Source organism: Gavialis gangeticus, unplaced genomic scaffold, assembly GCF_001723915.1.
Source record: "Gavialis gangeticus isolate Ggan-Ray unplaced genomic scaffold, GavGan_comp1, whole genome shotgun sequence".
Lineage (NCBI taxonomy): Eukaryota > Metazoa > Chordata > Crocodylia > Gavialidae > Gavialis > Gavialis gangeticus.
In genome coordinates, this window is record NW_017729009.1 from 20628957 (window position 1) to 20643270 (window position 14314).

General features: G+C 42.1%; 1 protein-coding gene across 1 annotated transcript in view; it reads left to right on the forward strand.

Moving 5' to 3' along the window:
• The window catches only part of LOC109292661 (formin-F-like), a 68352-nt gene that overhangs the window by 31509 nt on the left and 22529 nt on the right, over positions 1–14314 (forward strand). The window contains exons 5-9 of the mRNA XM_019510213.1: positions 2116–2264; positions 5552–5728; positions 7006–7408; positions 8352–8514; positions 13420–13531. Of these exons, the coding sequence (XP_019365758.1) occupies positions 2116–2264; positions 5552–5728; positions 7006–7408; positions 8352–8514; positions 13420–13531 (1004 nt within the window). The remainder of the gene's footprint in view (positions 1–2115; positions 2265–5551; positions 5729–7005; positions 7409–8351; positions 8515–13419; positions 13532–14314) is intronic.

Here is a 14314-nt window from a genome sequence, read left to right on the forward strand (position 1 = left end):
GGCCTGCATCCCTATATCTGCCCTTCAGCAATGGGCTGGAGTGGGGGGCCCCCACTGGAGAGTCCTCTGAGCTGTTCCTTCAGTTCGCTGCGCCGCAGGGAGCTACTTAAGAGTGTGGGTCCTTCTGCATTGCAAGGCGCTCTGTTGCTCCTGCAGAAGTGGTAGAGCACCAACCCCCCCTTTCTGCATGGTGGTTTTGAGGGGTGAACTGTGGCTTTCATCAACATGCTGCACCCCAAAATTCCTACTCCCAATCCCAGCTCTTCTGGGCAGAAAACTGTGAAAAAACTCGAAGGAAAGGTCAGGCCTATTTTGGCTTGGGCCTGAACTACAACTAGTGCCTGGCCACACTGCTCGGTTGGGACATAAGCTACAAAAGGGACAAGAGGTGGCCCAGGCCTATCACGCTGGGCCTGAACTGGGCAGCAAAATCCAGCCAGGCCTATGGCAGCAGCCTGGACATGCACCACTCTCAGCTGTACCGCTATGATGAAAAACTATACGCAACAACCGAAAGCACATACTTTACTGTTACACAGATATCTAAGGAGGCTCATTTAAAAGAGAAATGCTTCAACTCTGATGAGATTCCCAGATTTCCATGAATAAATTAGTGAATAAACCATTCCCCTTAATTCCACCTGTGTTTCTAATCACACCTCTTCAGTCTCCTTTGACTTTGTGGGGTTGTTGCAACTCATATCAAACATTTGTCTTCTGTTTGTTGCATCTTTTAGTCTGTGAAGGAGCCAGCCTTCTACAGGAGCAGCCATTTTGGTTACAAAGAAGTCACATCATGTTCTTTCAGGGAGATGTCCCTTTACTAAAATCTTTCACTTGATTAAAAACTAAAGTAAAGTAACGAAGTAAACTAAGTACATCAGTTTTCAACATTTTAAGGCAGGTTTCATTTCAAACTCTCCTCAAGTTTTGAGAGGTTTTTGGATAAAAGATTTTGACTTAAGCCCTTAGCGCAGTGGTTCCCAATCTCTTTTTTTTTGCTGCGACCCTAAATTGGCCACCAACAGGACCTCCCAGCCCGGTGTTTCAGGTTCTGCTGGGAGCGGAGTGTGGCAGTGGCCTGGGGCTGGGCGAGCCACCATTGTCCCCTTTGTGTGCGGCAGCCCCACGCCGCCTGCCCACTGCTCCTGGGTCGCACACATGAGTGTGCGTGTATGAGTGTGCGGGCCCTTCATGACCCTACTGAGGACCCCCCACAACCCTGATTTGGGTTGTGCCCCGAGGTAGGGAGCCAATGCCTTAGCGATTAGGCCCAACTGCACATGGCACATTTCTATTTATGTACCCTCACTAGAAGTAGTAGAGGGCCTTGTTGCTGTTTATCTTAAACCTGCTTTCACAGTGAATTAAGCTAGATAGGAAAAGCACCCTTGTTCTAGAATAAGAGCACCTACATATATTCCTGAATAACAGCTACTGCACTTTAAATTCACACTCTGCTCCAATCTGCATTTACTTTCAAGGATACATAAGCCCTTAGTTTGCTCATATTTCTATTCAGGTGTGTTTGATTGCATTCAGCTGAATAGACCAGAAGCATGGTGTTTGGAGTGAAACCAAAGCTAATAGCATTTTACTTGGTTTTTGAATGGAGTTCTAGAAGATTTACAGAAAGCCTGACTATTACTTTCTATAATAGTTTTCATAGCTAATGTACAAAGAGATCTATGTTTTATAATATGCCTTTTAGGAAGAGATTATCCTGTGCTTATGTCTACATGTTTAGGATGGAGGTGTCAAACATATAGCCCATGAGCCAGATCTGGCCTATGGAGCCTTATGATCTGTTTTGTGGACAATTTGTGTATGCCAGACTCAGTACCTAAGGCTGGTCCAGTGGGGCATGGCAGCAGGGTGCTCATCTGGCCCATGGAGCTGGATGAGTTTGACACCCCTGGTTCAGGGATACAGGCATAAAAGGGAATCTCAGTTGAGTGGTATCCATACTTATTTTTCAGCAGTTGATTTATCTTTGTATGATGTTCTCTCATTTTATATATGGGTGAGTAGAAATGCCCCCCTCAGCCACCTGGCCTTTTTTGGAACTGACCTGATGTATAAAAAACACATGATCTGTGGTCACTTACTTTACAGATATTGCAACTTATGGGCAAAATTGTTCAGAGCGGTTCATATGGGAGACCTGCAGAGTCCTACTTTGGCAGACCCACAGTATTTGATGTGATACATGAAGGACTTCTGGATTTGCAGGAAGATGGTTTGGCATCTGTGAAATGGGTGACGTACGGCATGGCACTTTTCTTCATAGTAGTACCTTGTCTCTCTCAGTTGTGGACTTTTTGTGGGTTCTGATATTTACTTAAAGCAAAGTTTTAGCATGTAGATCAAATATTGTTTTGGTTCACATTTACATTCAATTTGAGGGGATCAGTTTATCCTTAATGGGAGAGCAGATAAAATAAGTTTTGTTATCAGCATCAAAATAACCCCGATATAATGGGCCCTGGCACATGGCTAGAACTCCCGGGTACTCCTACAATATAAATTAATAATAATAATAGCTAGAACTAAAATGATTTTTAATGGGTGAGACTGGAGAGTTTCCTCCTTCTTCATCCTATACCATTTTTCCTCTCTCTACCTTCTCAATCACCCTATTTTTCAACCACTAATGCAATGAGATAAGACTGCTGTCAGAGTTGCTGGAGAAGGCAAGAGTACATCGTAAGTTCGCTGTTAGAGGACACTGTTTTCTCAAAGAGGGAAAAAATGGCTGTGCTGCAGCCCTTAAATATTCTTTCTCATTCTAAGATGCTGCTTAGATGACCAACCAGGATCTGAATTGGTCTATTACTTTAGAATTAGGAATAATTACACTCTGGAACCTAGATTGGCATGACCACGTTATTTCACACAAGCTAATAAACAGCCTGTTGCACGTGATAACGGTGGTTATTCCCTGAGTTGTTTTTGAACTAGGGACCTAGCAGTGGAGGGGTTTTTTGGTTTGTCACCAGTTCTCTTATCCACCTAGTGTGTTGTGGAGCTGTGTATTGCTCATATTGTCAAATGATCAGGAGAGGAAAAAAACCCACATATCAAAAGCTAATGAAAATATTTAATATTATAAATAGCTGCACATGGCAGTTAGCTCAAAAGAGCACACAAACCACAGGAAATTATTGTAATTGTTTCTATAATGCTACTACTTTGTTTTGTAAATGTTATCCTCGGGAGTGTCTCTGGATTTGTTATCTTCCTGCATTTAACAAGTTTGCTAACAAACAAAAATTGATTTTTATTTATCTTGCAAAGCAAAGTCCTGGTTATTTTCCACTTGATATTAATCCTCTTTTTTTGGCAAAGTAAATAATGGCAGAGACACCCTGAGATCCGATTAAGCCATAAGTTCCCAGTTTAAAGGAAGGAGAGATCAATATAATTGCCAGCTCCATTAAACAATTCTTATCACTTTGACTGTGCATGCGGGCATAAAGGTAATTTATATTTTATGTTTAATTCTTCCAGAGCAGCTAAGCAAGTTTAAATTCCTCATATAACATTTTAATTAACCAGCCACACCTTGAAGACAGAGGAGAGGGAAAAAAAAGCTCTGATGAAACCAAAGTGTTGAACTGGGGGGGAGGATGGGATAAAGATCAATAACTCTGAAGAGAAATGAAAGCACAGCTAGCTATAAAGACAAAACACCCTGATACATGTAAATGTATAGTGAACCCACAAGGTTGTTACTAAGTATAGGACCCTCGTTTTGTACAGAGTAGCAATATCCTTGAAGATACAATCAGGTGTGGGGGCCAGGGACAGAAGTTACACATAAACAGGTTTAAGTGATTAGAAACTGTAACACAATAGAAGTTCAGTGTACTTAAACTGCTTTCAACATGGCCCAAACTGGTTTAAGATATACCTGGTTGGATGTAGTATCAGACTGAACTGATCTGGGTCAAACTGGTTTATGGAACTTCTGTCCTAGATCCCTTCCCAGTTCAAGTTAACTCTCAGTCCCCCATATTCCCAGGATGCTTTGCCAGCCCTGGGTAGTGCTGTCTGCTCCAGTGGAACAGGGTTGGTCCTGCCCTCCTGCTCCCTAGGCAGAGCCCTATTGCTGCTCCAGCTGGCTGAGAGGGAAGGTGGGGAATCTGACTCTGGACCTCAGCTGAGGTCTGCCTGGTGGGGGTGGAGAAGCCCCTGACAGGCTTTTTCCTGCTCTCCACTTGTGTGGGGGGAATGGCCAGGCTGGCACACTAAAATGGAGAGGAGCGATGGAGGTTTAAACCTCCCCCCCACCCCACCCTTGAGCAGGGAGCAGGGGAAAAGCTTGTCAGAGGCTGCTCCATCCATTCCAGGCAGGGGTCCCATGTAGGTAGGAGAGGGGTTTTAAACATTGCCTAAAGCCTCCAAACTTTTTTGATCAGGCACCCCTATCAGTAAAAATTTTTTGAGCATGCACCCCCAATATATGTATATTTATCTATTTATAAATTATATACATATACTACTCGCATACCGTATGTGACATGTGACCGTCTGACATACAGACCGAGTGAGGGTGCCAGTGTCAATCCATATATTAAATATTAATAAAGCTTAATTTCTTTCTTATTTTTTTTGATAAAAAATAAATATAAATAGAAGTTCCAATATTTTCTTCCTGCATCCCAATGGATTTTCTTGCACACTCCCTGGGGTGCACGCACCCCACTTTGGAGGCCACTGGCCTAAAGGAGCTGGCTGTCTACAGGTAAGAGAAAGGGTAGGAGACACAGAAGGGTGAAGACACTTGTACAGAGCCACAATTCAGGTGCTCAGCAGAGTTCTGATTTACAATTCACGTCACCTGATTCCCTTTCCACAAGATATACAGCTTTTAGTTTACCTGTCTGTCCTCCTCCTGCGTAATAACTACTTGCCTTCATTCACTCCTGTAGTTTCTCTTGTCCACACCAATGAGGAGATGGTTCCAAGCTTGAGAAAGGGGAAGTGGGGCATGCAATCTAAATGTAGAGCAGGGGAATTTGAATCTCCTATTGCAGTGAAGTCTACAGGCCAAGCATGGAGCCTTATTGTGACAGGTACTCTGTTCACACGCAGTAACTGACTGTCCCTGCCACAAAGAGCTTCCAATTTAAACCATAAAATATAGCAGGTAGACAGGAAAAATAAGGAAGTTAAAATAGTAATGGGGAAAACATGGGGAGTAACACAGGTAGGTGGATGCATACAATTCTTAGCCACTCGGGCAGATCACTTGGGACTGTATTCCGGTTCTGTTGGTGTCTCGCTGTAAGAGGAGGCACAGCGGTCCCTTTCTGTGCTTCAGTTTAGTTATGCACAAGATAGAAATGAAAGCCATCCTGACTACTTCAGTGTTAAACATAATTCTTGAAAGTTGGTAAGGTATTTTGTGAACCCTGGACAAAAAGTATCAAAGGGGTGTGAAGGCTTATTAGTAAGGGAAAATTTCTTTGGCTGCTGAAAGCAAAAGTCTACTCCTAATAACTAGGAGGTGAAGAATGCTCTTATCTCTCCATTCCTTGTCCTTTAGATACCTGGTACAGCTACGTGAAGGAGAATTGAGTTTGCACTGCATTGGCCACAGTGGAGAAGACAAGAATGTGGCCACTGTAGCAAATACGATTCATTTGTCAGGTGGCAATGTCAGAGTCTATAAAGGGAATGAATGCAGTACCTTTACAGTCCAGACCAAAGAACACAATTATTTGTAAGTATAGCTAACAAATAACAATTTCTGAAAGCAGAGCAATTAAAGTTAAGGTTGAACACCAATGTGTCTAGTTGTCCCAGGAGAAGCAGAATCCAGCAACTGAAAACCCAGGAGATTTTAAACCATTTATATAGCCAGAACGGGTGTGAAATGATTGGGTACATGAACCATATAAACAACTTCCAGAGTTTTGTGAAATAAATTCAATGCCTACATTAAAATACTGCTAGGAAACCCTGGCAAGTCATCACTTCAGGGGCCTGGAAAGATGAATCATTCACCAGCTAAGTTAGACATTACGAGGAGTTTCTGACTCGCTCATGCACTGAACATGAAGGTAATACTTCAGGGACCATTCACTTCCCTCAGGAGGAAAGGAGGAATCATGATAAAATTGCAGCTCAGAGTCAATATATGGCAAAGCTTCAACTGTTTAGACACCTAACCAATTAACTGTCTGAAAAGGTCAGATGCAGCAGGGCTAGTTTCCTTTGACAAAACTGTCCAACATCATTCTTCTTAACAAAGAGATAGTTGTAGTTACAATAGTTGGCAAGTTATTTACACCAGTGGTTCCCAACCTTTTTTATACTGCAGACCGGCAAACTCACTCAAAGAATTTTGGTGGACCAGGTATAGAAACTGTAATTTGCATATTTATATTTAATTTGCATTTTTAACTTTAGTTTTTATGTGGGGTGGGGTTGCGAGGATCGGATTGGGTTGTGGCACCACAGCTGAGGGGAACCGCAGGATCCTGTAGGGGACGGGGCTGCACAGGCGGTGGCCTGGGGACACACACTGGGGCTGCCCAGGAAGAAGGGGCTCTGCTGCCTTCCCTAGGGGCAAGCAGCAGAACTGCCTTCCTGCCTTCCACCCCAGATTTTTTCCAGCCCACATCCACCCCATCCCAGCCATGGGTGGGTCTGGGGGGTCCTGTCCAGCCTGGCACAGGCCCCAGTACCTGCTGCATGGGCAGTGCCTCGCTAGGTGCGGCCATGGCGGTGGGAGCAGGATGGGGCACATGGAGCTGGCTGCCTCCCTCCCAGGGCTGCCTTGCCACCCAGATGTGACAGCCTGCGATGGAAGCCACTCAACAGATGGGAGTCCAAGATGGGGCAGGGAGGCAGGAGCCTGCAGCTGAGGGGGGGCAGGGAGCTCGACAGCCATGACCCAGCAGCCAGCCCTTCATGGACTGGTACTGGGCTGTGGCCTAGTGGTTGGGAACCTCTCATTTACACTACCTTGTGTTTATATACGTTCTTAAATTTTAGGTTTCGAATACCATTCAGCGTCCAGAATAAGATGGCAGAGGATGTTAGCAAACTCCAGAATGAATGGGTATCACTCATTGGAAAGTATTGCCAGTTGTGGAAGAATTGTTCACGAGCTGAGGAGGGCTTTGACGAAGATGGCTCCGAAGATGAATATGAGGAACTTGTGTCTCTGAATGAGCGGACAGAAGAAGCCCTCAGTCTCACTGTGGGTTCTGTAGCAGCTGTGGAGAATAAGTCTTCAGCTCCTCAATCAACTTCCTCAACATCACCATCATCTACTCAACCTCCCACAGTCAGGGCAGGGATCCCACTTCCACCTGCCTTCCCTCTGCCCTTCAGCCACTCCCCAGCACTGAAAAGAACAAAAGCTTTTCATTGGGATGTTGTTCCTCAGGACAAGGTGAGGAACAACTACTAGTTGGGTCAGGATGGACAGACTTAAAACATGTAATGGGGTGTAGTTGGCAACTACATTGCGTGCACAGTTATCAGAGTAGAACCTGAAAATGAAGTGAGTAGGCACCAAAGGAGCAGTGACTCCTCAAGCTGTGGAAGGGGTTGGACTAGGTGGCACTTGAGGCCTTTTTCAACCTTGTAGTTATGAGAAAAGGGCCTGATTGTCCATCTGCACCCACCCAGTTCAAGGCGCCCAGTTTGCAAGCAGATTTGTAGCAAATATTCATGTGTATTTGTTGTGCAGTTGTATGCACAAGTTGTTGGATGCCAAGTTTGGTGGCATGTCTGGCAATAAACATACTTGGACAGGGGTAAACCTGGGAATTGTTATAGGAGAGGATTTGAGGGAATAAGGAGGGGTTACAGTGCACGCCAGGAACCTAATAGCATCTTGCAGCCCACCTAGTCTGCTGTCTCTGTCACACCCAACAGAGAACATGATTTTTTTTCCACTGTCACAAATGGTGGTTGCCCTTGTTTCCCTAAATATAGCACAGACTTTTTTGCTGTAGCACCCAAAGTACTTCAGAGGAAATTCTGCTGTAATAGTTTGCTTCTTGGGCACATTCAGGATATAAAAGATTTATACAGAAATTAAAGACCAAGAAAAAGACCTGTTAAGCTACCTATTTCAGAAATGGAGTGGAGAGCCATAGAGGGAATCTATTTTCATAACAGGAGAAGAACACTTTAACATTAGGCTGCTAGAGGTTGAAAACAGCAGCACTATACTCTTCACTCCCTTAGATGTGGTACTAAGGCAGCCTCTGACAATGAACTAATGTAAGAAAGCTCTTTTACTTTGCTAGTTTTTTCCCCCTATTTTAGAAAAACTAAGCATATATATATGCTTTTTATATAAATATATATATTTATTTTTTTTTTAGATTCAGAGATCGATCTGGGCATCATGTGATTACCACAAGAGAAAATTAGATGTGTCTAGACTCTATGACCAGTTTCAGATGCAGGATGTGCTGGTATCATCAGGCAATGAAACTTCAGTGAATCGGGGCATTATGTTAAATAAAAAAATTGCGCACAACTTCAGTAAGTGTATTAACAACAGCTGCATATTCATATTCTGAAAACAAGAGATGACAACTCTGTGCATGTATTTAAACAATCTCATGGCTAAATAAGAACATTTTATTTGGAAGTGTCTATATAGCAAATTTAATATTCTTCTGGTTCATTTGTAAAAGTGGACTTCAAGGTCAAGTTTCTCCATATTTCTTTACATTTGGGCCACACAAATAACAATTCAAAGAACTACTTACCTTGCTGAGGTATACTTAGAAGAAATGGGGTAAAATGAAAAAAGGAGGAATGTGGGCTGAATATCAGGAAAATCTTCCTGACTGTTTGATCCCTTAGGGTGTGAAATAGTTCCCCCAGAAAAGTGGCTTTAAGCCCAATGTTGTGGATGCTTGAAAATAAACTAGACAACATGGGTGAACACAAGCTGCAAAGGACATCTGTGCACTGAAAAAGGGGTTGAGTTACCCCTTTTTGATCCTTGCTTTCCACAGTCTAGTGTCATGCTAGCTGATATGCTGTTCTGCTTTAAGAAGCATTTTCTGTGGCTCAGAAATTAGCTTTAAAAGTCCCAAGAATGAACTTGTTTGCTGTTGCTTAGCATTCAGTTTCAGAATCTAGCTTTCTGCAAAAGGTGATGGTATATTTATTTATGGCAGATTTTCACCCTCTTTTGCGCAATCAGCAGTTATATGTCAACTAGTAGAGTCTCTTACTATCATAAAAGAGGGACATATGGGGTCAGACTTAGAATCCAAGGCTCTCATTGACTTTAAATAGAACGATTTAATAAGACAATTTATAGTGTTCATAGTGTTTTGAAAAGGGAAGATTACAACCTATGGCCAATATTACCCACATGCCAGTCTCCAATCCTAGCTACAATGCACTTGTACTGTCCCAAAGTGCCAGTGCATGATACAATACTGTTTCCTTCTCATGCTGAGTTTAAAATATCTTCACAGGGAGAGCTGGGCTGATATAATTTAATGGCTGTTGGGTTATTGATAAATCTCTGCCAGCTCCTGGGATGCTGTCACCTTTTTTAATATGTAGGCACAGATATGTTAAACCTACTGATGTGAATTATTACCCTGAATGAATGGTCATCAGCTGGTGCTGTCTGCCTTGCATCTGGGGTACCATTTATTGGTTCTGCAGGAGGGTTAACATGGAATCAGTTCACAGATCTAATGAAACAGTTCAGTGAATAATTTTGACCTGACTCATAAAATGATGAGAAACTCTTTCAATTAGTCTAATGAGGAGTGATAGTATAAGAGTATCAAGAGTAATTGTTCTTCAAAGACTATTTTGATTTCTCTAATAAGCTGAGATGGTTTGCCAAAAAAATTATACAACCTAGCACTGTTTAAAGAAATGTTACCTGCGTAAAGGATCTGGGGCAATTGCATTTTTGAAGATGTAATGATTTCACCTTTATGAATATTGATAAGAAAGAGCACATTGTGAAAGGCTCATAAAGTTTTAATTGGGACATGTGGATTGAAATAACCTGTTGGAATTATGGCATCCACTGACTAATAGTTGGAAGTATTTAAATGAGTGATCGGAAAGTACTGTTATGAATAAAAGACATAATCCAACTGTTTTTTAATCTTCTAAATTATTCCAGTTTCTCTTAGGAAATCACCCACTTCTAGTGTGCAGAGAGAGCCATTTTCCTCTTGCACCTGCTTTTTGTTGTAACTATTTTCATTGATCCAATGTCCTTTTCTTAAGGACTGTACTATAGCAAATATGTTTTATAAGGGACTTTCCATGGATTGAAAGTTAAATTGATACTAAAAGGGAAGTTTGATTGTTCCTATATGTGCTAGAAACCATGGTTCTTAAATAATCTGGTGATTCACTAAGTTAAAAAAAAGCTGAATTTAAAAACTGAGTAGTTTTCAAAAACAACAAAAAAGGTAAAGATGGAAGATGGGAGTGACTTGGAAGAAAAATAACTAAAATGAAACCCACACCAAGGCCAGTATAACCCAAAATTAATAAAATAAAGCCATTAGCTACTTCACTTTTCCTGTAGAAGAAACACATTACCCTGCCTACATGTCTCAGTAATATAGTGACAGGAGAAGTAATGTTAAGACAGCCAAAGAAATGTCTGGGAGTCAATGAAAATCTGTGGTAAGGAAAAAAGGTGTGATCTAAAAGGTAAGTGACTGGCTTAGGAGTCAGAGAAACAGACTCTGCTACATGGCCTTTGGTATGTCTCACACAATATGGTTTCCCTCGGCATTATCATTAACAAACTGAGGAAATGCATAGCGGTACTGTAAGGTACTATACTGTAAGGTGGATCTATAACTGGTTGGGTCATTGTGCTTAATGAGTAGTCATCCCTGTCTATTTGGAGGAGGTATCAAGAGGGATTCCCCAGGGACCTGTTCTGAATCTGGTATTGTTTAATATCATCATTAAGGCTAGGGACAGAAGCCTGAGCCTGAATTCATTCAATCTTTGCAGGTTAGTCTAACCTGGCTAGGCTAAACTGGTTTGTAAGTGTACGGACACCCCCCCGGATGAGGAAATTCAGGCACTTGTCTGCAGTGGTTGTCCCTTTTCTTCCACAGTGCTGAGCAGAGGGGGACATGGCCAGGCACTGGCAGGACGCTCTGTTTTAATTGGACTCTGTTCTGTCTGTCTTTGTCCTGTCTACCTTACACAGACACCTCTCAGCATTAGGCATGTAGCATTAGGCATGAAGGCTACAGTCTATGCTTTGGGAGAGAGGGAGGGGGGAATCCCTGTTTGAGCAGTGAGAAGTGGGGATGGAGGGGCATGGTAAAGCCAAGTAGATGCTACTGCACCGGCAAGTCTCTGCCGGAGCTCCAGTGGGGGAGCAGAGAGGAGGGACCAGCTTAGCTCTCTGGAGCAGAGCCCATCCCAGAGAGCATGTTGGGATGCTGGGGGATTTAACTTAAACCAGGAAGGGGTCTGGGACAGACATTACATAAACTGGTTTGACCCAAATCAGTTAAGTCTGATACTACATTCAACCAGGTTCATCTCAGACCAGTTTCAGCCATTTTCAGACTTGTTTATGTGCACTGAATGTCTTGTTCTGTTACAGGTTTAAACCAGTTTCTGATCATTTAAACTGGTTTATGTGTAATGTCTGTCCCTAGCCTAATTTTTTGGATAATGGGATTAGGTGCTTAGTAAAATTTGTGTATGACACACAGTTTGGTAGAGTTGCAAACACTCTGGATAGCTAGGATCCAGAATGACCTGGACAGACTGGAAAAAATGGTCTGCATTTAATCAGAGGAGGTTCAGCAGAGATAAAAGCAAAGTCCTGCTCTTGGGACAGAATAATTGCATGCACAAATACAGACTGGGGAATGACTGGCTAGGCTGCAGTACTGTGGGACCTGGTGGTTATAGTAGACAGTAAGCTGAATATGAGCCAACAAGTTGTTCTTGTTGGAAAAAGGCCGACAGGATACTTGGTTGTATTAATAGGAATGTCATTTGCAAATCAAAGGAAGCGATTCTTCTGCTGTATTCAGCATTGGTGACCCCTCACCTGGAGTACTATGGCCACTTTTTGGGCCCCACACTTCAAAGAGGATGTGAACAAATTAGAAAGAGTCCAGTGGAGAGCAACAAAAATGATTAGAGGTCTATAAAGAAAGACTGAAAGATCTAGGGTTATTTAGTCTGGAAAAGAGAAGGCTGAAAGGGGATTTGATAACAGACTTCAAGTACCTAAAAGGTAATTATAAAGAAGATGCAGATGGGCTTTTCTCTATGTCCACAGGGGACAGGACTAGGAACAATGGCCTCAAACTGTGTCAGAGGAAATTTAGGTTGCAGGTTAGGAGGAACTTTCTGACAATGAGTCAAGGACTGGACCAAGCTGCCTAGAGAAATTGCAGGGGTTGGACAGACACTTGGCTGGGTTGGTTTATTCAGGGATAATCCTTCTTTCAGCAAGGGACTGGACTAGATGATATTTTGAGATCTCTTCCATCCCTACTTTCTTTTGATCCTATGTCAGTTTACCTTTTCGACTTCAGTTTTCCCATAAATGAAATAGGGATATTCTTCCTCTATTTAGATTCTAGGATCCAGTTCATTTCAACATTTAGAAGTCTCCGTCATCTTCCTCCGTTTTCCTTCTATTTCTATCTTTTTTTCCCTCCTTGGCTCTGTGGCAGTTGTGACTGCCCAATCTGATAGTTATTTTGGAGGCAACTAGCTCAAAATGGTAGAACTTGACCTGTGCTGGGAAGCAAATTGATAATTTGTGTTCCTCTTTTGTAGTTTCATATGAGGTCCATCTGTGCATGTAATTTTTCTTCATATTGCTGAAAGTATAGCAAGTAGTGTCATCCTAAATTGAATTTCAAGAAATCTTTGCACATTAGGGGGAGTCCTTTTAGGAGCATTATATAGCATAGTGTAGGGAAAGCTATATTGCTTGCATGCCATCTGCCCTTACAGATAAACTTTAGTTTCTGGGAATGTCATCCAGCACCTTGTTGCAAGCTCAAAAAAATACCAACCAACCAACCAACCAACCAAGTTTAGTATCTTTGATCTTCAAAGCATTGTAAGAAATTAAAGATAAATATGTAAGTACATGCCACTTTTATTCCAAACTACTAGTCTGAGTTCAACAAGAATATTGAATAGTAAGCTTGTGACGGTCTTTAGATAACAGTATCTTGATGTTCTGTCTCATGCATTGAGTTTATTTTAACAAAACAAAATATATTTTTGATGTGCTACAACTACTTGTACTTAGAGAACAAAAGGCTGGGTTTCACTTGAGCTTTTAGTGTCCATTAAGTGGAAACTAATTTTATCTGGGAAGTAAATATGAAATGTTCTGGTCTTTCCCTTGTGTATTTCTCTGTGAGTAATTGAAGAATAATTTTTCCATAGACATTTTTCTTAAAAGTTTCCATATAAAACCAAGCCAGCTGAAAGAAAAACTGTACATCCTGCATGAAGAGAATGGTGGACTTACAGATGAGCAGCTTGCAGCACTAAGAAGGTAATCTTTTTTTTGGATTTAATTGTTTGTTTGATATATATTAACTTTGGAAATAGCATCATTTTCTGTAAGTGAAATGAAATTCAGATAAAGTGTTTATGGAAGTGCCTGAAGCATCATGGTTCTTACATTGAAAATTAGGTTGCACATAGAAACTTCACTCTCTGCTGTCCTCTGTAGATGTGCTCTGATGTGTTGTAATTATAGTGCATTGGAGAAGACTCAATTAATCAAGTCTGCTGGAGCATGGTAATCACCGTGCTCCAGCCAGCCTCTGTGTCTCCTGTATCAGTGTCCCTGTGCTTCAAAGTGGTGGTGGGAGCACTTGAACTAAGGCCCATCAAATGAGCTTTAATTCAAGCACCCCTGCTGCCATTTTAAAGTGCAGAGACACCCGAGACGCTGTGGCACTTCAATTAGAGCGGCTCTTGGAGCTGCTCTGACAATAGCATCTCCTCCTCCCTACCCCTGGAGCACGTGTAAAAGTGCCCCATCAGGGCTCCACAAGGAAATCAGCAACTACTATACTCTTGCTGATGCAAGCTTCTGGAAACCAGGAGTTTGGGGAAGTGACATCAAGTCAGCCATAATTTGAGGTCAATCAGTTATGTAAAATTAGCAAAACAATAGTCCAGTTGTTTTGGACCAGTAGGATTACCCATCTCCAGAGAGAAGAATCCATACCACGGCTGAACCCATCAATTAGTTGTTTGCAAAAGCAACAAAGTAAAAGAATTTTGTTTGTCATTTGATTTGGAGAGGGCAAGCTGCGCTTGTCTTACA